Source organism: Stegostoma tigrinum, chromosome 2 (assembly GCF_030684315.1).
Source record: "Stegostoma tigrinum isolate sSteTig4 chromosome 2, sSteTig4.hap1, whole genome shotgun sequence".
Lineage (NCBI taxonomy): Eukaryota > Metazoa > Chordata > Chondrichthyes > Orectolobiformes > Stegostomatidae > Stegostoma > Stegostoma tigrinum.
This window is the reverse complement of record NC_081355.1, coordinates 27145445-27171494: the sequence shown is the minus strand read 5'-3', so window position 1 is coordinate 27171494 and position 26050 is coordinate 27145445. Positions and strand designations below refer to the sequence as shown.

General features: G+C 39.9%; 1 protein-coding gene across 1 annotated transcript in view; it reads left to right on the top strand.

Annotated features, from left to right (window-relative positions):
- The window catches only part of LOC125448769 (oxysterol-binding protein-related protein 10), a 189164-nt gene extending 166989 nt beyond the window's left edge, over nt 1-22175 (top strand). Inside the window, exons 10-12 of the mRNA XM_048524291.2 lie at nt 3469-3651; nt 7431-7584; nt 12644-22175. Of these exons, the coding sequence (XP_048380248.1) occupies nt 3469-3651; nt 7431-7584; nt 12644-12691 (385 nt within the window). The 3' untranslated portion in view covers nt 12692-22175. The remainder of the gene's footprint in view (nt 1-3468; nt 3652-7430; nt 7585-12643) is intronic.
- Nucleotides 22176-26050: the final 3875 nt, after the last annotated feature.

The window sequence follows — 26050 nt, the reverse complement described above, 5'->3', positions numbered from 1 at the left end:
TGAAGGATATTGTAGCACCTATTTTTGTAGCACCTATTCTTTCATAAGACTTTGTCATTATTGAGTGAGGGAGCATCAAATGTTTGGGAAGATTCCCTCAGTTTGGAAAGTTAACTTTTATTAAACATGAGAAAAAGTTTTTTAAAAAAGTGCACCTGTTAACTGCATATACAATTAGGATAAAACAGTGGATGCTTGCCACTGCAGTAGCAGCTCATTTACAATCAGTGAGTGATGAGTTCATTCAACTCAGTTTGATTAAAAGTGCTTGGCAGAGAATCATGTCAATTATGGATTTTAATGGCCAACAATTTTCCATTGCAGTATGTTAAAGACCTTCTGAAGAATGTGCTCACTTTATATTGTTAAATGCTGAAGCTCTCACAGATCTTCAGTGTCCCATCATGTAGCCTCATTGTGACCTCCACTGTCTAGAGCAAAGCATGCAATGACTAAGCAGCGCATTCTGCCAATGCTTCCTGACTGATAACAATCCCCCTAGACTTGACTCTTGGATATTTTGAGACGTGGTCATTTGACCATTCTCCACTTTGACTTCCATGTTAGAAATTTTCACTGTCTAGTTACACCCCATGACCTTAGGAAAGTAGCAACCTGCACATAAATGAGGAAGATTAGGGAATGAGAAGTTAATGCCGCTAAGTAGATGGCTTTCTGCTCATTAATGAGATTCTCATCTAGCTATTGAAATGTGTAGAAAATCAGACTTTCTTAATGTTCATAATCTCAATTCTCTATTCTTGCTGTACTTTCCCAGCAGGTTTATCGCTGACAAGTCATTTAAGGGCTGGGAATATTTAGCTCAAATTTCCAGTTAAAGTGAGAGCAAATTATTGCAGATGCTGGAATTTGTACTGAAAACAAATGCTGGAGATTGTGCCATAAAAATTGGGCTGTTGGCTTGCATTACAAAATTATATGGATGTCTGCTTTTGTGTTTGACCCCTTAGAACACAGAACATAGAACATAGAAACGTACAGCACAGTACAGGCCCTTCAGCCCACGATGTTGTGCCGTGGAATCTTCCTAATCTAAAAATAAAATAACCTAACCTACATTCCCCTCAATTCACTGCTGTCCATGTGCATATCCAGCAGTCGCTTAAATGTCACTAATGACTCCGCTTCCACGACTACCACTGGTAAACTATTCCGTGCGCTCACAACTCTCTGGGTGAAGAACCTCCCTCTGACATCTCCTCTATACCTTCCTCCTAACACCTTAAAACTATGAGCCCTCGTGGCAGTCAATCCTGCCCTGGGGAAAAGTCTCTGGCTATCGACTCTATCCATGCCTCTCATTACCTTGTACACCTCGATCAGGTCACCTCTCTTCCTCCTTCTCTCCAGAGAGAAAAGTCCGAACTCAGTCAGCCTCTCCTCGTAAGACAAGCCCTCCAGTCCAGACAGCATCCTGGTAAACTTCCTTTGCACCCTCTCCAAAGCCTCCACATCTTTCCTATAATAGGGTGACCAGAACTGGACACAATATTCCAAGTATGGTCTCACCAGGGTTTTGTAGAGCTGCAGCATAACCTCGCGGCTCCTAAACTCGATCCCCCTGTTAATGAAAGCTAAAACACCATATGCTTTCTTAACAAGCTTATCCACCTGGGTGGCAACTTTGAGCGTGCTATGCACTTGAACACCAAGATCCCGCTGTTCCTCCACACTGCCGAGAATCCTGCCTTTAATCCTATATTCAACATTTAAGTTCGACCTTCCAAAATGCATCACTTCGCATTTATCCAGGTTGAACTCTATCTGCCATTTCTCAGCCCAGCTCTGCATTCTGTCACTGTCTCGCTGAAGCCTGCAATAGCCCTCGATACTATCAACGGCACCTCCAACCTTTGTGTCATCAGCAAACATACTAACCCACCCCTCGACCTCCTCATCCAAGTTATTTATAAAAACTACAAAGAGCAGAGGCCCAAAAACAGAGCCCTGCGGGACACCATTCAGCACTGACCTCCAGGCAGAATACTTACCATCTACAACCACTCTCTGACTCCTGTCAGCCAACCAATTCTGAATCCAGACAGCCCAATCATCCTGTATCCCATACCTCCTGACTTTATGAATGAGCCTGCCGTGGGGAACCTTATCAAATACCTTGCTGAAGTCCACGTACACCACATCCACTGCTCGACCCTCGTCACGCTGTCTTGTGACTTCCTCAAAGAACTCAATAAGATTTGTAAGGCATAACCTGCCTCTCTCAAAGCCATGCTGACTCCCTTTAATCATGCTATGCTTTTCCCAATAGTCATAAATCCTATCCCTCAGAATTCTTTCCAAAACCTTGCTGACCACAGACGTAAGACTGACTGGTCTGTAATTTCCTGGGATTTCCCTATTCCCTTTCTTGAAAAGAGGAACAACATTTGCCTCCCTGCAATCTTCTGGTACGACTCCCGTGGAGAGTGAGGAAGCAAAGATCTTCGCCAGCGGCTTAGCAACCTCCTTTCTCGCTTCCCAGAGCAACCTAGGATAAATCTGGTCTGGCCCTGGGGACTTATCAATCTTAACGTTTGCCAAAATTTCCAGCACATCATCTTCCTCAATCTTGATCTGTTCAAGCCTGTTTTCCTGCTCCTCAAAGTTCTCATTCACAACCAGGTCCCTTTCCTTAGTGAAAACCGAAGCAAAAAAACTCATTTAGGGCTTCTCCTATCTGCTCAGACACCACACACAAGTTCCGTACGCTATCCCTGATCGGCCCTACCTTCTCCCTGATCATTCTCTTATTCCTCACGTATGAGTAAAATGCCTTGGGTTCTCCCTAATCCTTCCTGCCAAGCCTTCTTCGTTCCCCCTCCTGGCCCTCCTCAGTCCACTTTTGAGCTCCTTCCGAGCAAGCCTGTAATACTCTAAAGCTGTGCTTCAGGATCTAAAATTCAGCATTATGAATCAGCATTTCAGTTGAGGGTTAGTTTATTTCCCAGAGTTCTAACATAGCAGTGGCATTTGGTCTTAAGTGAAGAATGAAGGGGAAAGAATATGTTAGAGTTATGAGAATTTACATAGCGTTTTCAATGTAATGAAGCACCCTAGGGCACAGAATTGGAGCATAATAAAGCAAATTTGACATCTAGCCAAATTATGATATGGCCAATAGCTTGGTGAAAGAGATGTTTTGAGGAGCGTTTTAAATGTTCAGTATAGAAATGAAGCAGAGGCAAAAGAATTCCAGAATATTGAACCTAAATAGTTGAAGGCATTTCGACTCTTGAAGAGGCTGAAGAAGTGGGACTGCATTAGAATCAAGAATTTGCAGAACATATAGTTCCCACAGGATTCTGGGGCTCTTAGAGTTCACAGACGTAGCTGGGAGAAGCTCTGAAGGGTCTAAACACAAGGATGATAAGGATATTTAACTATTTGGTTAAACAGATCTATTTCAGTGTTTTTCTTTCTCAATTGATTCCTATTTTTTGCTTGCAGAGTTACAGCTGAAGTGAAGCATAACCCAACAAACACAATTGTATGCAAGGCACAGGGAGAATGGAATGGAACTCTTGAATTCACATACAGTAATGGAGAAACAAAAGTAATTGATACAACCAAACTGCCAATAATAAGAAAGAAAATACGCCCCATCAAAAAACAAGGGTTGTTCGAATCCAGGTGAGTAGAACCTGAACTTTTATAAATTCACGAATCTCTCGAATCACATTTTGTTTTCAGGTGCCAGGACCTATGGAACAGAAGTTTTGCGTATTTGAACTGCAAATTTTTAGTTTTCAAATTTGAGAACTATCTTTTCTTGGACAGTTATATTTCTTATCAAATCTGTTGTTTATCCCTAAATCCTTTAATCCATAAGTAATTATAAATATTATTTGCTATCTTTTTAAAGATCAGGATGTCAGTATGGGATGTGAAACATTTTCCATTTCACCCATCCAATAGCAACTGTAAGAGCTCCTCAGACTGTTCATATCACAGCCAAATTCATAGCAAAGATTGCTTGATTCTGCTACAACCTGAAAAAAGGTGCCTTCAAGACATAACTTGTTTGGCACTTTATCTCCCATATTGGGATAAATTAATTTGTGTCAGTTTTTTGCAATAGGCCCATGCTGGCCAATTCAAATCATTTCGCATTGAGGATCCTCCTATTGAACAGATGGATAGATACTAGTCCATCAGAATAGTTGTAGTTGAACCTCAAAGTGAAAAATTGTTACAAAAAAGGAAATTGTTGGCTAAATTCAGCAGGTCAGACAGTATTTGTGAAGAGAAAGCAGAGTTAATGTTTCAGGCCCAGTGACCGTCCTTTGAGAAAATTGTTGACTAGTCCTCTGTAATGCCTAATACTTCATTTGAGTTTTCATTAACTTTCAGTGTTGTGCCTGAAGTGGGAAATGTAGTGGTGGTTGACAGTGCAGTTAGTATACAGGGCAGGAATTTTCCTAGAGGCTGCTGAATATTGTGAATGGGCACAAGCTCTCACTGTGTGGTAAACGCTTAGTAACTGATTTTTCCCCAGAGCAGCCAAATAACAGTCAGAGGGTGAGCTTACTGTCCAATTAATGACAATTGTTGGCCTCTCAAAGTGGAGTGCCAATCACATCCTATTCAGCAAAAAAGTAATAGCGGGATGTCTTTGTGAGTAAAATGAATGAGCCCCTTTTCCAACGTTGTTAAAGTAAAATACAGACTCAGAACTGAGCCAACTGGGAGAGTCGAGAGGGGCACTCCATGGGCCCTACTCCACACCGGCAGGCATCAACCTTTAAACCTGCTGAAAGGGCTGGTTTCTTGGTCTGCCAAAAACAGGCAACCTCCAGGCAGTTAACTGTTCCCTGCTGCCTCCCAAAACCTGAAAATAGACTTGGTTTCCAACAATTGAGTGTAAGTAGCAATTCATCTAACTCTGCTTCTGTCCCACTTCTGTTCACAGTTCTGGGGATGTTTACTTCCTTCCTATTTTGTCATAGATGTAATCGGGTACTCTCATGATGCCTTTGTGTTTATAACCTCAAGAGCTAGGGTTACTTTTGCTCAAAAATGCTCATCGTTGTAGATAACAGCCCTGGTAATGATACTGATAAATTACTTTATTTGTTTGTAATGAATCTTGATTTTACAGAAGAAGAATGCTGTTATAGTCATACAGCACAGAAACAGATGCTTCAGGCCAACTCGCCCATTCCAACCAAGTTTCCCAAACTAAACTAGCCCCACTTGCCTGCATTTGGCCCCTATCCCTATAAACCTTTCCTATTCAAGTATGTATCCAAAAGTATTTTAAATTTTGTAACTGTACCTGCATCACTACTTCCTCTGGCAGATCACTTCACACACGAACCATCCACTCTGTGGAAAAAGTTGCCCCTCAGGTCCCTTTTAATTCTTTTTCCATTCCCTCGTCTTGAATTCCCCCACACAAGGAAAAAGACCTTTGCTATTCACCTTAACTATGCCCCTCATGATTTTATAAACCTCTAAAAGGTCACCCCTCAATCTCTCACACTCCAGTGATTAAGTCCCAGTCTATCCAGTCTACCCTTATAAATCAAACCCTCCACTGCTGGCGACACCCTGGTAAATCTTTTCTGAACCTTCTCCGGTTTAATGATATCCTTTCAATAGCAGGGCAACCTGTACACAGTACTCCAAAAATGGCCTCGCCAATGTCCTGCACATCCTCAACATGATATCCCAACTCCTGTACTCAGTAGTCCAAGCAATAATTGGTCTGTCTGCCTGTGATGCAACTTTCAAAGAACTGTGTACCTGAACCTCGAGGTCTCCTTGTTCAACAACACTACCTAGGGACAAACAATTAACTGCATAAGTCCTACCTTTGTTTGTTTTACCAAAATGCAATATCTTGCATTTATCCAAATTAAACTCCATCTTCCACTCCTAAAGACAATGGCCCAACTGATCAAGATCCCTTTGTAATTTTAGATTACCTTCTTTGCCATTCACCATACCACCAATTTTGGTACCATCCACAAACTTTATAACCATGCTTCCTAAATTCCCATCCAAATAGTTTATAAAAATTACAAACAAAAGTGGATCCCTGCGGAACACTGCTGGTCACGGAGCTTCCAGTCTGAAAAACAACCCTCCACCATCACAAGACAATAAAATGTGAGGCTGGATGAACACAGTGGGCCCAGCAGCATCCCAGGAGCACAAAAGCTGACGTTTCGCGCCTAGACCCTTCATCAGAGAGGGGGATGGGGTGAGGGTTCTGGAATAAATAGGGAGAGAGGGGGAGGTGGACTGAAGGTGGAGAGGAGAGTATAGGTGGGGAGGTAGGGAGGGGATAGGTCAGTCCAGGGAAGACGGACAGGTCAAGGAGGTGGGATGAGGTTAGTAGGTAGGAGATGGAGGTGCGGCTTGGGGTGGGAGGAAGGGATGGGTGAGAGGAAGAACAGGTTAGGGATGCAGAGACAGGTTGGACTGGTTTTGGGATGCAGTGGGTGGAGGGGAAGAGCTGGGCTGGTTGTGTGGTGCGGTGGGGGGAGGGCACGAACTGGGCTGGTTTTGGGATGCAGTGGGGGAAGGGGAGATTTTGAAGCTGGTGAAGTCCTCCACCATCACGCCCTGTCTCCTGCCATCAAGCCAATTGGCAATCTCTCCCTGAACCCTATGTGATCTGACTTTACTAATTAGTCTACCAGGCGGAACCTTGTCAAAGGCTTTACTAAAATCCATGTGGACAATGCCTACTGCTCTGCCCTCATCAATCTTTAAAATCTTCATCATCCTTAAAAACTCAATCAAGTTTGTGAGACACTATTTCCCACGCACTAGTTAGTCCATGCCTCTCCAAATGCATGTAAATCTTATCTCTCAGAATCCCCTCCAATAGCTTACCCACCACTGACTTCAGACTTGGCAGTCTGTAGTTCTCAGGCTTCCCCTTACAGCCTTTGTTAAATAAAGGCACAACAGTAGCCACCCTCCAGTCCTCCAGCACCTCACCTGTGGCTGTAGATGATATAAATATCTCTTTTATGGCCCTGCAATTTCTTTCCTAACTTCCCACAAGGTCCTGGGATATGCTTAATTAGGTCCTGGAGATTTAATCACCTTTATGTTTTGTAAGACTTCCAGCACTTCCTCTTTTGTAGTATGGACTGTTTGCAAGACATTGATATTTATTACCCTGAATTTCCTACCCTCCAATTCTTTTTACACATTAAAAGCTGATGCAGAATACTTGTTTAGTATCTCTCCTTTCCTCTCTGATTCCACATATAGATGACCTAGTTGATCTTTAAGGAGCCCATTTCTCTTCCTAGTTGCTGTTCTTTCAGACTGTATTGAATTAATCTATAAAAATTGTGGGCAGTAAATTTGCTGTAGCTATTCTTTGTGTAATAATTTGGAATCTTTTGAAAGGTCCAAATTCCTGATTGAATGTATATATCCCTTTGTAGGTGTCTTTGGGAACAGGTTACCAATGCACTACAAGCTGGAAATATTAGTGCAGCGACTGAGAACAAGCGCATTCTGGAGGAGCGGCAGAGGGCTGAGGAAAGACAACGAGCATCATCAAACACTCTTTGGACGCCAAAGTATTTCCTAAAAGAGGTAATTGTGGCAGTTTAAAAGTCAATAGACAATATATAGTCATTCAATAGCCCTGAATATTCTGCATAACCTCACAATAGATTATATGAATTTCAATATTTGTTTAATAGCTACACTGGTTCTATGCAATGGACCTTCAGCAATTTTGTATGAGTGTATGTTTTCCTATTTGGTTTTGCCATTCTTCTGGCTTTTTGAAATGGGATTTATGGAGGATCTTAAGGGAGCAGAGTGAAGTGGACAGGTCTAGTAAAAGAATTCTGATGCTTGATATCTAAAACACCAGAAAGCACAACTGGTAATGCTGAAGCCAAGGGGTGGGGAATGCAGGAGATGCCAGGTATAGAGAAGTGCTGAACTCTCAGAATGTTGTAAGAGTACAGAGATAGGCAGGAGTGACGCCATTCTGTCATTTTAACATAGTTATGGCTGAATAGCTACTTTTGAGAATGCAACAAAACCTAAACTGATGATGTATTAGTTGTTAGAATAAATTCAAACTAGTTCAGTCGCTTGTTTGTTTGCTATGTTAATAACTTATCATCATCAAGTTTCACATGTTTCATTCCATTCAATTCGATCTTACCATTCTTTTGTCATTGACTGTCAAAAGTTTTTTGAGAAATTGATATGCCTTATACTCACCCAATCTTATCCTTCTAAAGTTATTACATTGACAGACTTCAGAAGGACCACAATAACATTTCGCAGCAAAATTAAAAATGTGAGTGGTGCACTTAACTTATTTCTGCCCACAGTATTTGAAGAACAAATCACTTAACATAAATTCTTTTAAAAATTGCAAATATATGCAGGTTGTGAAGGATTAACTCTTTATGAAATGAAACATTTGACAGTGTTGCTTGCTGGCTAGGCTATAGTATAGTATTTTCATAAAATTAGTATTTCTAAAGTTACTGTGGTCGGTTTGCTCACTGAGCTGGTTCGTTAGTTTGCAGACGTTTCATTACCCTGCTGGGTAACGTCATCAGATGAAGTGTAGCATTTTCCCACTTATTAGTTAAACTGTAGGGTCTGTTGGAATAGATTCACCTCATTTCTGGTTATTCTATGCAGTGGTGAGTATATCGGGTATAATTCTACGTGTTTGTTGATGGCCTTCTTGGTGGAGAACCAGGTGTCTAGAAAGTCCCATGCTTGTCTCTGTTTGGTTTGACCCAGGATCCTGACATTGTCCCAATTGAATTGGTCGTTCTCCTGGTCTTTGTGTATGGAGATGAGTGCGTATTGGTCGTGTCTTTTTATTACTAGTTGGTGTTCATGTATTCTTGTAGCCAGTTTCCTTCCTGTCTGTCCAATGTAATGTTTGTTGCAGCCCTTGCTTGAAATTGTGTATGTTACGTTGGCTCTGTCCATAGTTGGTAAAGGGCCTTGGTTCTTGTTAGCAGTTGACATAGGGTTAATGTAGGCTTGAGTTCTACTTTGATGCTCAGTGGCCAGAATTACAACGAAGACTAAAGAAACTCGTCAACAGCTCAACACACTCAATGCACTCAGCCCAGGACCTCCTCAAAACCCTCAGAAGTAAGTTTAGACAAGGACGAGCCCACATTGTCCTTTGACATTACCGCCCTATTCACATCGATGGACATGCCACTAGCAACACTACTGAAAGAACCAGACCCAACTAACATCATCTTCCACAGTCGACATGCTGACGTTACTGGACCTATACCTCACGATCCATGTTACCTTTAGTTGCCAGATCTACGAACAAATCAACGGGATACCTATGGGGTCACCCATCTCTGGACTAATAGCAGAAGCAGCGATACAGAGACTTGAAAGCTTAGCCTTCCGCAGATCCAACCTAAACCATGGATCCAATATGTGGACAACACTTTCTTCATCACGAAACAGACAAAACTAGAAGAAAAGCACCAACTTATAAACAACATTTTCACTGACGTCTAATTCACCAGAGAAGATAAGAACAAACACTTCCCATTTCTGGACGTAATGGTAGAACACAGGCCCAATGGCGAATTTCTGACTGAAGTATAGAGAAAGATCACACACGTGGATCAAATGCTAAATTTCAACAGTAACCACCCCAACACCCACAAATGGAGGCCCTGGGCATCGGAGCAGCACACAAACCTACATCAGTCCTAAGTCAACTGCTAACAAGAACCAAATACCCCTTACCTACAATGGATAGAACCAATGTAATATACAAGATTCCATGCAAGGACTGCGACAAACCTTAGATTGGACAGACAGGAAGGAAACTGGCTACGAGAATACATGAACACAAACTAGTAACAAAAGGACATGACCAATACTCACTTGTCTCCATTCACACGGATAAGGAGAACCACCAGTTCGATTGGAAAAATTTCTGGATCCCAGGATAAGCAAACCAAAAACAAGCATGGGAATTTCTAGAGGCCTGGTTCTCCATCGAGAAGGCCATGAATAAACACATAGAATTATACCCTATATACACCCCACTACAAAGAAAAATGGAAATGAGGTAGTCACCTCCAATGGACCCCAGAGTTTAAATAACAAGTGAGAAAACACAACATTACTTCCCGATTACTTCTATGGTGGGCACATTATTATAGTGGATTCTGAGACATACTATTTATTTTTATTTGGAAAAGCACAGTTTGATTGCAAATAGCATAGGTTTATGAGGGACAGGTCATGCCTCACAAGCCTTATTAAAGTCTTTGAAGATGTGATAAAACACATTGATGAAGGCAGAGCATTGGAAGTGGTGTATATGGATTTTAGCTAGGCATTTGATAAGGATCCCCATGGTAGGCTCATTCAGAAAGAAAGGAGGCATAGGATTCAGGGAAGTTTGATTGTGTGGGTATAAAACTGACTTTCCAATAGAAGACAGAAGGTGGTAGTAGATGGAAAGTATTCAGCCTGGAGCTCTGTGACCAATGGTGTTCCGCAGTGATCTGTTCTGGGACCTCTGCTCTTTGTGATCTTTATAAATGACTTAGATGAGACAGTGGAAGGGTGGGTTAGTAAGTTTGCCGATGACACAAAGCTTGGTGGAATTGTGGATAGCATGGAGGGCTGTTGTAGGTTGCAGTGGGACATTGACAGGATGCAGAGTTGGGCAACGAAGAGGCAGATGGATTTCAACCCAGAAAAGTGTGAAGTGGTTCATTTTGGAAGGTTGAGTTTGAATGCAGAATTCAGGGCTCATGGCAGGATTCGTGGCAGTGTGGAGGAACAGAGGGATCTTACGGTCCACGTCCGTACATCCCTCAAAGTTGATACCCAAGTTGATAGGGTTGTCAAGAAAGTGTATGGTGTGTTGGCTTTCATTGGCAGGGGAATTGAGTTTAAGAGCCATGAGGTTATGCTGCAGCTCTATTAAATTCTGGTTAGACCACACTTGGAATATTGTGTTCAGTTCTGGTCACTTCATTATAGGATGTGGAAGCTTTAAAGAGGGTGCAGAGGAGATTTACCAGGATGCTGCCTGGACTGGAGTGCAGGCCTTATGAGGGAAGGTTGAGGGAGCTAGAGCCTTTTTCACTGGAGTGAAGAAGGATGAGAACCGATTTGATAGAGGTGTACAAGATGATGAGAGGCATAGATAGAGTGGATAGCCAGAGACTTTTTTCCAGGGTGGAAATGGCTATCATGAGGGGGCATAATTTTAAGGCAATTGGAGGAATGTATAGAGGAGATGTCAGAGGTAGGTTCTTTACATAGAGTGATGGGCGTGCGGAATGCGCTGCCAGCAGTGGTAGTGGAGTCACATACTTCAGAGACTTTTAAGCAACTCTTTGGACAGGCACATGGCTGATGGTACAATGTAGGATATGCAGGGTAGTTTGATATTAGTAGTATAATAGATCGGCACAACATCATGGGCCAAAGAGTCTGTACTGTGCTGTATTGTTCTATGTTCTGTGTTCTTAACAACATTTCCTCAGAGGCTGCACTGGTGATGTTACTCACCAGGGTAATGAAACATCCGCAAACTAATGAACCAGCTCGGTGAGTGAACCAACCACAGCATCTATAATCCGAGCTACAAATCTACTCAAGAACCCTAGATTTCTAAAGTTAGGATGTCCTTGCATTGAGATGACAAGTAATTCCCAGTCCAGTCTCAATATCATTAAGGCACCTGAAGTTCTATGAATGTAAGATATGTTTATTTGGATGAATGGTGGACATTGATATTAAAATTTGTAAAAACAGGCAAATAAATGGTCAACAAAGGCTTATGTAAAACATTTCTATATTTTCCATGGATTGTTCCTTTAGCTCCTTCCACCCTAAAGTTGATAAATAACATTTTTCTTCACATCATTTGTCAACCATTTGTGGAAAACAATATTCTCAATTGCTTTGTTGCACTCATAATAAGCATAATAATCATAATAAACTGATTCAAGTGTATTTTAGCTGTATTCTTGAAACAGTCGGTTGATCAGTGCTCTTTTTGTAAAACATTCCAGAGCTTGTGATTTAGCTAAAGTGCACAGCATCTTTTTAAATGGCCCAGATCTTCTGGCCTGTAGATAGCCAGAGATCAGAAATACTCTGAAAAATACATGTTGGTTCCTGTTGAACATCCGTACACAGTGTATACAGTAACTGACCAGCAAGTTGAAACTTCGGAAGTTTCCTAGTGCCTGGAACCTTCCAACTCGAATTAGAATTGGAGACTTCAGATTCAGGTTCTGATTCACTTACTTCAGTAGTTAGGCAGGAAACGTTAGAGAGAATGCCCAACCTCTAAATGCTGACCTGGACCAAATTCTTTTCAGGACCCAATCCAGCCTTCTCATGCCACTTACTGGACTAAACCTGAACATCTTCCCCACCTGGGACATAGCCTGCCTAAACCTAACACCCAAACCAACTTTCTGCGACCTGACCTGGCCTCCTATCCTTCCCTATTCTCAATGTGATTCGTAATTCATTATATAATCTCTCTTAGCTTGCATGGTTTTAAGTTCACTGACAATTGCAATTTTTTTTGCTGTTGCTTATAAGTGTTGTCTTTCCTCATTTTGCCATTGAATTAACTAACTTTTTGATTCTGTACTAGGGAGATGGTTGGGTGTACCATAGTCCCCTCTGGAAGACACAGTGCTGACAGACTGACAAATCCAGCTTAACCTCTGCCACTACCTCAGATTTCCTCTGATTCGGCTCTTGTCATCTGCAAAAGGTTCTGAGGTGATGTTGATGTGGCAAAAAAAGGTTAAAAAATGACAATGCTGTGTAAAGCAAATGAACTTTTTTTGAACAAGACATATATTGTGTATTAAGTTAAAATAGTTGCAGGTTCACCAAAACAAATTTATTCAGGCACTGACCTGTACACATGTGGCATCTGCATGTGAGAGATTGAAATGTCAATGATGGAGAAATTTTATTTTACTGTTTCAAGATTTTATATTTTTCACTTGCAAAGACTTGTTTTTCACTTATATTAAGAAATGTGCCATTGGTGTAGTTACTTTAGGCTGTATGTGTGAACCAAAAGATATAATTCATTGTCAATGTGTTTTAATGTGATTATTGAGCATGCCATTACACACATTTTAGCATACAGTACTATAATGCACATTGGCCCTTTTTTAAGACTATGATGCACTTCATCATGTGCACTAATAAGTCCATAAAACTGAGTCTCTGTTTAAGTTATCATAAACAAATAGCAGTTTGAAACACGCGCATCTGCTAAGAAACACAGCCAGCCATATCTGGTATTCACAAGGTTGTGAAATGTGGCTGAACTTTATAGTTTCCACAAACTAAGCAGAAGAGGCCATTTAGTTTCCATGTGCAATCAATAAAACTTCTGTAAATTGAAAATAATTTGAAAAAGTTATTTTAATGCTTTTAATACACCTCCTGCTCCCCCTCTTGTTCAGAATAATAGATACAATTAGGAGAGTTGAGCTGGCTAAGGATTTTAAAAGTGCCCTTGTCTCAAACACAATAGTAAACTGTAATGTTACAAATTTTTTTTAATTTATAATTTGAAGCTCATAAGAACTGGCTGACTTAGGTGGATATAAAAATATTCCATGTATATGATAGAGTTCTCTTTTTGTCTTTGCATCTATTTGTGATTCTTTATTCATATATAAATTCATTTTTAGGCACTCTTCCAATTCTGCATACCTCTGCACCAACAAGTTACCTTGATATTACCAAAAGCAATGGCATCTCTTTGGTGTCACTCCTTCCTTGCAATTAATAGAAAGCATACAACTGTATTGTGTATGTCAACACAAATCTGTATCTTGACCTGCATTTAGCTCCATAGCACCCACTTTAAAATATGATGCCTTGAAAACCATCCACTAAAAATGTGGAAGTTTCATTTCAGAACAAGCATTCAGGCATGTTTGACTTTGGACTGTCCACTTGAAACTTGTACTTTTTGAACAGAAGTCATTTTGGATTTCTTAGATGCTGGAAACAATTTCAGTTTGACTTTGAGCTCTAATAGTATTATAATACAATGTGACAGTTAATTCTGGGGGAAAGCAGCATACTAGAAATATCCTTTTACAGAGACAGGGGGCCAAAGTGAATATTGGGATGATGCTGATGTTCATAAGAATAGGCTAATATAATTAATTAAATAAATGTTGCTAGCCATTTCATTGCTGCGCTTCAAAATGCTACAGTGCAGATTTCATAGAGTCATACAGCACGGAAACCGACTCTTCGGTCCAACACGTCCATGCCGATCAGGTATCCCAAACTTACCTAGTCCCATTTACCTGCATTTGTTCCATATCCCTCTAAATTTTCCCTAGCCATGTACCTGTCCAAATGTATTTTAAATGTCATAGATGTACCTGCCTCTACCACTTCCTCTAGCAGCTCATTCTGTACATGCCCTATCCTCTCACCTTAATCCTATGCCTTCTAATTTTGGACTCTCCTACCCTTGGAAAAAGACCTTGGCTATTCACCTTATCTAAGATCAACCAGTCAAATAGTCTGTTCTAAATTTTATGCTCCACGCACAATTCTTCTCATTCTTCCTCATCTAACTCTATAACTGTAGCCCTCTATTCCCTCCTTCATTTCTATTCTTATATTCTTATTCTTGTAAGACTTTTTAAAAAATCTTTCTTCATTTTAAATGTATTCCTTTATTCCGCAGTCTCTGTCTATCAAAGCAAATTCTTTTTGTCAGAAGTCTCTAGGCAAAGAAGTTCTCCTAAACTTCCTATTTGATGTCTTGCTGACTATCTTGTATTGATGGCTTCTATTTTGCTCTTCCACTCAAACAGAAACAATTTCTATGTCTATCCTGTTAAAACTGTTGAACCCTTAAAGATCTCTATCGAGTCACCCTTCAGGCTTTTCTTCTTAAGATTAAACAGTCTCTGATATTTTAATATCATCCTTGTAAATAATTTTTGCCCCCTCTCCAGCACATCTTTATTCTTTTCAGTGTATGGCAACCAGAACTATACAAAGTACTTTAAAACTGATCTAACTGAATTTTGCTACAAGTTTAGCACAACATCTCTATTTTTCAATCCAATTTTCAACTTTTCAATTCTGTTAGATATAAGTAAAGGCAAAGGAGTAAGAAGATGTAATTTTGCTGACTCTGGTTTCTTAAAACTAAACAGGTTGGAGATTACAAAAGTATCCATGTCTCTTCCCATTTATGTATGTGAACTTTAATCATGATTATTTTGAAATTGTCACTTTATATGTAGCATTTATCATTTTTGGATAAAAGTTGTTTTCTTCTGTGGTGTGAATTTTGAAAGGGTGTTTGTAATAGATCGCAACCAAATTAAAATTACAGAAAGTGCAGTTGGCCTCAAAATTCAAATTTTTGTGGAGAACAGAATTAGGCTTGATATGGAGGTGCTGGTGTTGGACTGGTATGCACAAAGTCAGAAGTCACACAACACCAGGTTATAGATTAATAGGTTTATTTGTAATTTCAAATAAACCTGTTGGACTGTAACATGGTGTTGTGTGACTTCAGAATTAGATTTGACTGTGAATACCAGTTCCCATATTTGAAAGACTTTCAGATGGTCATGAATATATTGGAGGGCTGCTGCTTTTTGTAGTACTGCACCATGCCATGTTTCAATAACTCACGGAGGGGGAGGGTTTGTAAAATCGGGTAAAATTATGTAATTATCAACTACTCCATGATTCTTTGTTCTTAAGCGAACGTTCTATGCAACAGTATTGTGAGGAGTTATTTGGCATGAACAGTTCAACATGATGTAATTTTCCAAAACGTAAAGGTGAAGTAATGCCATCTGCTTGGTGCTGATATCATGTACTTGACAGAATCACAGTTCAGAAAATTGTAATTTTGAGTAAAAAGTAGTATATTTGCAATAACTCCCTGTGACAGAGGACCAAAAAAGAATTACAAGTGGTAGCGTGTCACAACAACTGACCTTTGCTTCTTCAAGCAGAAAATCTATTTCAATTTAGTGACTCCTGAAATTGTATGAAAGAAGATATTCAACCATGCTATGCTAATGGGCATGGAGTCTCAATTAAGGATGGGTATATAGAAGCAGTGGATCAGGGTGTATGGAGCAGTGTTGTAGCTCCACCTCTGACTTGCACATCCGTTGTAGCAAAACTCCAGATTGACTTTGCACAATTGAGTAAGGATATGTCTGGCCTCAAGTGTGATGACTTCGAAAGTGAAGTAGTTAGTCAACAAACCAGAGAGGCATAGCAAACTCTTGCTGATAATGTATATTTGATTTATCATGATGATAGCACAGCAGTGTCTAACCTAGCTGATATCCAGATTTGAAGATGAATTGTCATTCTTGAAATCACTTCAACCATACAGCAGTATTGTATTATGGCTTGAAACATTTTTCAGAGACCAAAATGACACTTATTTATAAAAATAGAGGCCTTAAGTGAGAAATATTTTGTGCAATTTAAAGTCAGCAATTAATCATCCTTGTATATTCAACCTATCGTAGTAAATATATATTTACAATCATATGCCCATTCACTCTGCTGATTAAAAATTAACAGATTCTGCGTAATGCTATGCTTGTCTGGTCCCTTCTAGTGTGGAAGTAGGCCATTCAGCCCATAAAGTCCACACCAGCCCTCCAAAGGACATTCCAGACTCACCCTATCCCTGTAGCCATGCATTTCCCCATGGTTAATCGAACTAGCTTGCACATCCTGAAGACAATGGACAATTTAGCATGGCCAGTCCACCTAACCTACACATTTTTGGGACTGTCGGCACAAACCAGAATACCTGGAGGAAACCCATGCAAACACATGGAGAACGTGCAAACTCCACAAAGACAGTTATCAGAGGGTGGAACCCTAACCTGGGACCTTGGTGCTGTGAGGCACAGTGCTAACCATTAAGACACCGTGCTGCCTATATTCTACTTCAGCGTAGAATTGCTACATGGCTCATGTTTGGTATTATCCCTTTGCATGCTAACTGATTTCTAATTGTAAACAATTTTCTTAATCGTGGGAAGGCTATAGGGCGGGTGAAAACAACAGTTCTAAGTATATGTCAAAGGCTAAGTGCTTAACAGGTTTGGCCATAGTCTGAAGGTAGGCCATCTAGCTGCTCGCTCAGCTGAAAATGGATTACCAATTGTGGAGTTGGAGGGGAAAGCAAGGAAATGTTCAGAGTTAGCATATTTTTAACAAAGGAATTAAATTTAATTTGTTAATGCATTTAAAGAAAGATTAAAGGAATAACTAAACCTAATTCATTTACAGTTTTGAAGCAAATGTCTGAGGCTTTGTTTGACCCGTGGGACTTGGCCCTGAAAGTTTCTCATATTGGATTCTGTAGCTTGTGTGTGCTGTTTTTCTCACCAACTCACTTTCATCAATGGTTGCATTACTTTACCTGAGGGTATGGAGTCAAGTAAATTAATCCAGCTCAGTTGCAAAACTGCTTTTTTTTTGATTGATAATTCCACTTGCTGATCTCTAATTAAATGTAAACAAAATGTTAATGTTTATTTGCTGTCTTGCTACCACTGGCATTGTACCATTAATTGTCATGCGGTAGAAACAGCCACAGATTCACTTGAGGTAGGTGCCAGAGAATTATTTTACCCCAGTGCAATTTCTAAATTCTTAGAATTCAGTCAAGATAAGGAAAGCCAATGAACAATGGCTTTCACATCTCAAGCCTCCTCTACAAGATTTGTTCAAAATGTGCAACAGGAAATATTTTTGCATAAAGTAGGACGTTGGAGAGGATTAATTTTTTTACTTTACTTTTTAATTTTCACCCAATCAGTTGCGCCAATTATTCCTCAATATTCATATTCATATGCAACCAAGAACTAGTAACTCACACTGTTTGCACCTGCAACATTTAGACTTAATTGAAAACTTGCTTATTTCACTAATTTACCTGTGAATGGTCTATTCAGCTAATGCTGGAGTACCAGTTCCTGGAGAAGAAACAATCAACTGCTTCTAACTATATCTAACTTTAAACAGGTTCCTAAACAGTGATTAATTACAATGTCAGTCAACCTTTGCTATTCTGTACTTTGGTCTCAAACTTAATGACTATGAGTTTGTGCTGTTCATGTAAAACACTACACAGTTGGAACATTTTTTTCTTCCAAAAAGAAATCAGTGCTGTGTCATGTAACCTCACTACACCATTCACATCAGGAAGCGAAACGGAGGTGAATAGTGTTTGCAATACATTAAGTCAGGTTAAGTAGTAAACTGTGCTGAGTGAAATAAATATGCATAAGCTTTTAGTATTGTATGATACGTCATTTAGAAGAACTATAAACTTTTAATAATGGTTACTTAGTGAACACTAATGAATGGGAAATTTAATAAATTGAATGCAATGTGCAATCGTAAAAATACATCTGGTTATCCCAACCGTAAGTTCACCTGGACCATCTCCTATACCTCTCTCTCCTTCCTGGACACCTCTGTTTCCATCTCTGGCAACCACCTAGAAACAGATATCTATTTCAAGCCTCCCGACTCCCACAACTACCTAGAATACACCTCCTCTCACCCACCTTCCTGCAAAAATGCCATCCCCTATTCCCAATTCCTTTACCTCCACTGCACCTGCTCCCAAGATGAGGCATTCCACTCCTGGACATTCCAGATGTCCTCGTTTTTCAAGGACTACAACTTCCCCTCCACAGTGATCAAAATCACCCTTGACCGCATCTCTCTCATTTCCCACAACTCATCACTCATACCCCTTACCGACAATAACAGCAAAAACAGAATCTCCCTCATCCTCATGCACCACCTCATCAACCTCTGGATCCAACGCATCATCCTCTGACACTTGCGCCACCTGCAATGTGACCCCGCTACCAAGGAGATTTTTCCCTCCTCACTCTTATCTGCCTTCCAGAGGGACCGCTCTCTCCGTGACTCCCTTGTCTGCTCAACACTCCCCACCAGCCCCACCATCCCCGGCACTTTTCCCTGCCACCACAGGAAGTGCTACACCTGCCCCCACACCTCCCTCCTCACCCCCAACCCAGGCCCCAAGCAAACCTACCACATCAAACAGATGTTCACCTTCACATCAGCTAATGTGGTATACTGTATCCACTGTTACCGATGTGGCCTGCTCCACATCGGGGGACCATGCGGAGGCTTGGAGACTGCTTTGTGGAACACCTACGCTCGGTTTGCGACAAACGACTGCACCTCCCAGTTGCGAACCACTTCAGCTCCCCCTCCCACTCCTTGGACGGCATGTCCACCCTGGGCCTCCTGCAGTGCCACGACGATGCCACCCAAAGATTGCAGGAACAGCAACTCATATTCCGCTCGGAAACCCTGCACCCCAGTGGTATCAATGTGACTTCACATGCTTCAAAATCTCCCGTCCCCGACCGCATTCCAAAACCGGCCCAGCTCGTCCCCGCCTCCCTAATGTGTCCTTCCACCTACCCCTCTCCCAACTCAACTCCCACCCCCACCCCACTTCCTACCTACCAGTCTCATCCCCACCTCCTTGACCTATCTGTCTTCCTTTGACTGATCAACCCCCATCCTAACTCCCCACCTTCACTCAGTTTACTGACTCCATCCCGCTTCCTTGACCTGTCCGTCTCCTCTTCACCTGTATGCTCGTTTACCCATCTTCCATCCACCTGCCCGCCTTTCTATTTTTTTCAGTCTCCTCTTTCCCTTCCCCATTTCTGAAGAACGGTTCAGAGCTAAAACGTCAGCTTTCCTGCTCCTCTGATGCTGTTTGGCTCGTTGTGTTCATCCAGCTCTACACCTTGTTATCTCAGATTCTCCAGCATCAGCAGTTCCTACTATGTCTGCTTAATACCCAGCAGATTAGAATGTCTGAATTGGAATTTTAATTTATGATTTAGAACTTCTGGATCTACTTAATTTAGTGTTAATATTTGTGATAGCATTGAAAATTAGATTTCAGGAACTCTGAATGAAAATCAGACAGCAAACTATTGGAACAGGAGAGTCCAAGTGACTGTACCTATAATTTTGAACTATCACAATACTGTAGCAGTAAAAATGTTTTGAAATTTACATATACCTGGCTGATATAAACGATGTTTTCTACCTTTGAAAGTTGCTTAATAGTATGACAGATAGAATGATAGAGTTGTCCATTTTCTTGTAGCGTGCATCAGGGATCACTTTCAGCTAGCCTATCAAATTACTAAAAAGAGTTTGATATATTAAATTTGCAAATCACATAAAAACATTTAGTTGTTTCATGTTCATTTGTTTGAGGAATATTTAGATTTGTGCAAATAATTTGATTCTATTGGCAAACCATCAGGAACCAAACTTTAAGTTTGTCTTAAGGTATCATTTTCTTTCCATTATCTTGTATATGGTAATTTCACGTAATAGTCTTAAAATTATGCTCCTAGTTACATTGCTCATTATATTGGAATTACTTTGAGTTCTCACTTTAGCTCTCGGACAGAAACTGTGTGTTTAGAATTTTCAGCCTAGATGATAATGATCTTTTTCACTCATTTGTATATTTGTCTACATTTTTAGTCTCAATGAGTATTAGCTGAGGGCAAAATAGTGGAGGGTTTAGCATCAAATGTAAGTTTTTTATTTCTCCATGAATGGACATTCAGTAAGCGTGTTGCAACTATGAGAGATTGTATTGCCAAGACAGTGTTACATGGACTTGCTGATGAAGAGTCATCTAGACTCGAAGCATTAGCTCACTGTCTCCCCAAGGATGATGCTTGACCCGCTGTGATCTCTAGCATTTGTTGTTTTCAGTACAGATTCCAGCATCTGCAGTAATTTGCTCCTGCTGATCCCTTTGTGTTTATTTTTTGTTAAAGGATATGAAACAGAAGAATATCTAGGAGTAAAAGGGTAATTAAAATATTACAACTAAACTCGAAGGGTGTTATAATGATAGTTAAGTAAAATAAACATCTTTAATTTTACAAATTAACTGTGCTGTCTTGTTGCAAATCTGTCTTGAGTACACCCACCAACCAAGCAGCAAATTTGTAATATGCTGTATTCAAATTAAACTCTTCTGTGAAAGTTACTTCATTGACCATTGATTGATCTTTTTGTAATTGAACTGTTTTATTAATGAGTGAAACACATGGGAACAGTTTACTGTCCCCTACAATACGACCCTGGATTAATCTAGTAGATTTGAGTTCATCAAAGTATAAAACATAATTCCAATAAGTAGAAACAAGAGTATCATTGTTCTGCCATTCATCAGTTATGTATATTAATTTTGCAATAAATATTGTTTTTTTTCCAAATGAGTACAATACTGGAAGTCTGCTATTTATATTTTAAAGGGGCAGTATGACTTGTTTGTATGTAAATACAAAGCCCTGAGGCATTAACTGTTTGGAAAGCAAAGTCTTAATACAATCTACCATTGATTGAAACCTATTTATTGTACAAGAAACCATGTGAGGTTTGTATTAATGCCTTATTTAATGGAACTTCCAAGCATTTGAACAGTTCAGAAATTCAGTGGCACCTGTTGGAACTTTTCTACATGAAGCGCTGCTATTTCATGAAAGATGGGAACGCAGATATGACTGACTTGACTCTGTCAGTTTAAAAAGTAATTTGTGTGGACATTTCTACAGAATGAGATTAAGTACAGAAATGGAAGTTGAAGTATAAACAGTGTCCTTGACTAAATGTTAAATTGCATAACATTGCATAATTTTTAATCATTTGTTATCAATGTCTGAGCTCATTCTAACATTGTTGCCTGTTTAAATCAATCTTCATGAGCTTTCATTATGGTGTGTTGCAAGTTGTATTGCAAAATGTTTTCTTTCATAGCTAACCAGGCTGATGTTTAGTTTCTATTTTCTAGAATGTTTTAAACACTAACACAATGTTTTTTTCCTTAGCATTTGTAAGTTCATAATTAATTTCACAAAGGCTATTTTTCATGATACCTGTCGAATGGCTTTAACTAAACTAAATTCTTTCGAATGTAGGCATGTAATAAGGTTAACCTGTGCAGCTTCCAATTCCCTAATTACTGTCAACCAAACTAGTAAATGTGCTTTGAACCTATGCAACACTCTTTTTGTTATATAACAAAGTAAATTACAATGGCGTGAAGATGATTTATAATACTGTTTTTGATTTAGTAATAAATATGACTTGGCAGTCACACTTTATCTTTTATTGAGTTTCTGTTGTCATTTATCCAGGTTTTAAATATCTTTCCTCTTGCCCATGGACCAACCTTTACTTAATTTTCTCTCCAGCTCTCCGTGTTTATAAAGATGTCCTACACCTTCCTATAAAAAAAACACAAACAAGAAGGTTTTTTGGGGAGCATAAATGTTCAATTTTCAGACCAGCCAACTCCATGCTTTATGCCATAAAATCTAAGGAAGTGTTTACAATTAAATTTACTGTTCAAATTAACTATTTCATGTATCTCTTGCCAACACACTTGAATAGGAAAATTGATGTTATTGATGCCACTAGAATGTGCGCACACTGCACCGGAATCGATAGTCTACCTATTGCAGAGCTGGGGATATTACATTCATTGTTGCTGACTTCACCCTTGGCTCCCCATTGGCCATGCCACATCCTCATCTATTTATCACAAGTAAATTTCATGAGCTACCCTTTGTTGTTTTGCAGTGATGTAGTGCCGGGGCATGGTATTTGTGTGTGTGTGTGTATGTTTGTGTGTGGTCATTATGCCATCTATTGGTGGTGTTTGCAATAAACACAGCCTTAACAGTAATAAAGTCACCATAGGACTACTGTCATATTCAAGAGAGACAATTGATGGTGGTTTAACCTGAGGGTCACCAGGTTGAGAAGTAGAGTCCTTCATGATAATCTCAACTGGTGCAGGAATTGAACCCACGATATTTATGTCACTGTGTTGCAAACCAGCTATCCAGTCAAATGAGGTAACCTTTAATGTGTAATCAAGTCTAAATTTTAAAATGCCAAACAACAAAATTCTCAATGTCCAAAAGTTTACATTTTAAATCCAGTCATTTGTGCTGTTTCACAAATGTTAATATTGAAATGTCGTTATTATGCACCAGGCTCCATTTAAGGTTCAATAGAGAGAAGTTGCTTAGTACTGTGACAAAATTGTGTTGAGCAATCGTGAATTGGAAGGCAGGAAACTTGAACTTTATTTTGTAACAAATGATAAAGGAAGATAGCGTGTAGTCCCTTTAAGAGATGAAGTACTTTTCAAAGCTTGGAGATTTATACAAGAAAAAAAGTGTCTGCATGAAGCTAAAGATATACAGCCAGTTCTAAAATGGAAACACTTAGCAATCGACTGTGTGATTGAAAAACTTTAGGCTTGTTTTGATGTTTTGGCAATGAGTTGGAATTAGCCAATTAATTTAAACCAAGCACTTAGTGATTGGAAGTCAATTGTATTTGAATTGATGGTTTTGACAACCCGTGACCAATGCTGTTGTAAGAGAATTGTTATGTCATCCAACATATATAAGGGTTTTTGAAAAGCAGGGTGGGGTGGGGAGGAAGCTGTCATCTGAGAAATAAGCACCTACCTCTTGCAAGAAATTGTTAAGCTCGCTAAGAAAGCCGCATCTTATCCGTAAAAGGTACTGCAGCAGTTCTAGCCAAGAGTTTTCACGGAGAAAACATCTCTAACAGCAGGATCAGTGGAAGAAAGGTGTTTATGACTTAAGAGTGGTATAAGAAGCCATTTATAGCTAGAGACACAATGGAGAAGGCAATGCATTCTGGAAGACTCATTCTGTGTGGACTTTGAGAAACTAGGTTTTAACTTATTTTTTCTTACTTCTTGGGTCACATGTGGTACTTGTGTTTATTGGAAAAGCATACCAGTAGAATTTTGTTTGGTTAAGAAATAGGAGTTTGGGGAGTGGAGGGGGGAACAGTTTGTTTTGTTATTAGTTCTACTAATTTGTTCACTGTTGGGATTAAATAAATAATTTGTTAATAGCTGTTTATAAAGTAACAGTTGAATAAATTACCTGAGGTGAGATGAGCTTCTCTGGGTGTTTTGGGTTTAATTAATAGAAGGGGAACTCTACTCCTGCGTCACAGACAGGGGGCTTGTGTTTCAATTTTAATTATCAGGGGGGTTTGTCCTCCCCTTCCTAACATGCACTGGGTCTATGCTTATTTTGATGTGAATTTTGATTACACATTTAGTTTGTATTAGGAGTCTTCTCTGTGAAAATTAATTGTGTTTTTTATATGTTTATTATCTGTCCCTAATTGTCCAGAGAACAGTTAAGGAACAACCACAATACTGTGGGTCTGGAGCCATGTGTAGGAGAGACTATGTAAGGACAGCAGTTTCCTTCCCTAAAGGACATTAGTGAACCAGATGAGGTTTTCCAACAATCAACAAGGGATTTGAGGTCATCAATAGACTCTTAATTCCAGATGTTTTTTGAGTTCAAATTCCATCACCTGCTGTGGCAGGATTCAACCCAGGTTCCCTGAACATTACCTGGATGTCTGGATTAACAGTCCAGTGATAATGCCATTAGGCCATCACCTCTCCATTACGCATTCAAGCCAACTTGATGTCGGATAGCCAAGTGAACAGCATACTAAAAGCAACAAATAAATTGATGTTTATTCTCAGAGCTGTAATCATTTTAGACTGTCTGGATAGAAGTTTTTTTTGGGGGCTGAATGGTATCTCATCCCCTGAATGGCAGGAGGTCCTTGTTACTTCTGTGTAAAGACCTGATGCAGTCGAGTTTTCTTTTGGCCTGCCTGTCCAGAACTGCTAACCAATCTGATGGCTGCCTGCAATACTGTATACAAGTTCTAGGATCCCAAGATATCCCAAATGACAGGTGAGTTAAGGTAGAATGTGAACACTGGAAAGAGAGGGTGGGAGACAAAGGAATGGAGTTTGTTTTCAATATCCAACACTGTACCAAATGCACTACACAGTATCTGATAGTGAGGGGTCCATACCCAGTAGCCTGCTGACAAACCCTACTGATGACTTACCCACCCACCATAACATGGAGAACAGATTGGCAGTGGGTTAGGACATAACTGGAATGGCTTTATTTTACAACCCCCTTACCTTCACCAGCAGGTGTGTGGGGAAGGGGGAATCACAAAATTAATGCCAGATTGTTTGTTTGTATAGTTCCTAAGATTTCACTCCTAGGTTACCTATATCCAGGAGTTTAGTCTTTCTTTGAGAGTCTGGTAAAATATTGGAGGATTTGAAATCCTGTTTAAAGCAGACATTAAAGCTATTGAAATGAAAGATTGTTGATGCTGAGCCAGAACACTGGAAACCAAAAGCAGAATAATTATATACTGCATTCATACAGACTTATGGATTAGACATTGAATCCCTGTAGTGTAGAAGATGTCTGCTGTCCCCTCAAATCTGTACACTATTAACAAGACTATGGATGATCTGACTGAGGCATCAATTCTAAAACCTTTTGACTGTCTTGTCAATTAAGAACCAATTTAACTCAGCCTAAAAGTACTTAATTACCCAACCAGCACTCCCACTGAGGAAGAGAATTCTATACACTAACAACGGTATGAGAGAAAAAAATTCTCCTTATTTCTGTCTTAAATGTGGGATCCTTTAAACTGTGCCATCCACTACTCATCCTTCCCTTAAGCTGAAATGTTCTCTCAGCATCTTGTATTAATTCTCATTCTTCCAAACTACACTGAATACTGACCCAACCTATCCAATGTTTCTTCTTAAGATTTTGTCTCCGCAATCAGCCAATTGGACCTTCTCTGAACTGCTTCTAGTGTAATTGTTGCTTTTAAAGGAGACCAAGGTGTTGGGTCTAGGCCCAAAACGTCAGCTTTTGTGCTCCTGAGATGCTGCTGGGCCTGCTGTGTTCATCCAGCTTCTCATTTTATTATCTTGGATTCTCCAGCATCTGCAGTTCCCATTATCACTGTTGCACACTGTTGCTGTTTTTGTCTCATCACTGTGTAGGACAACTGCAGT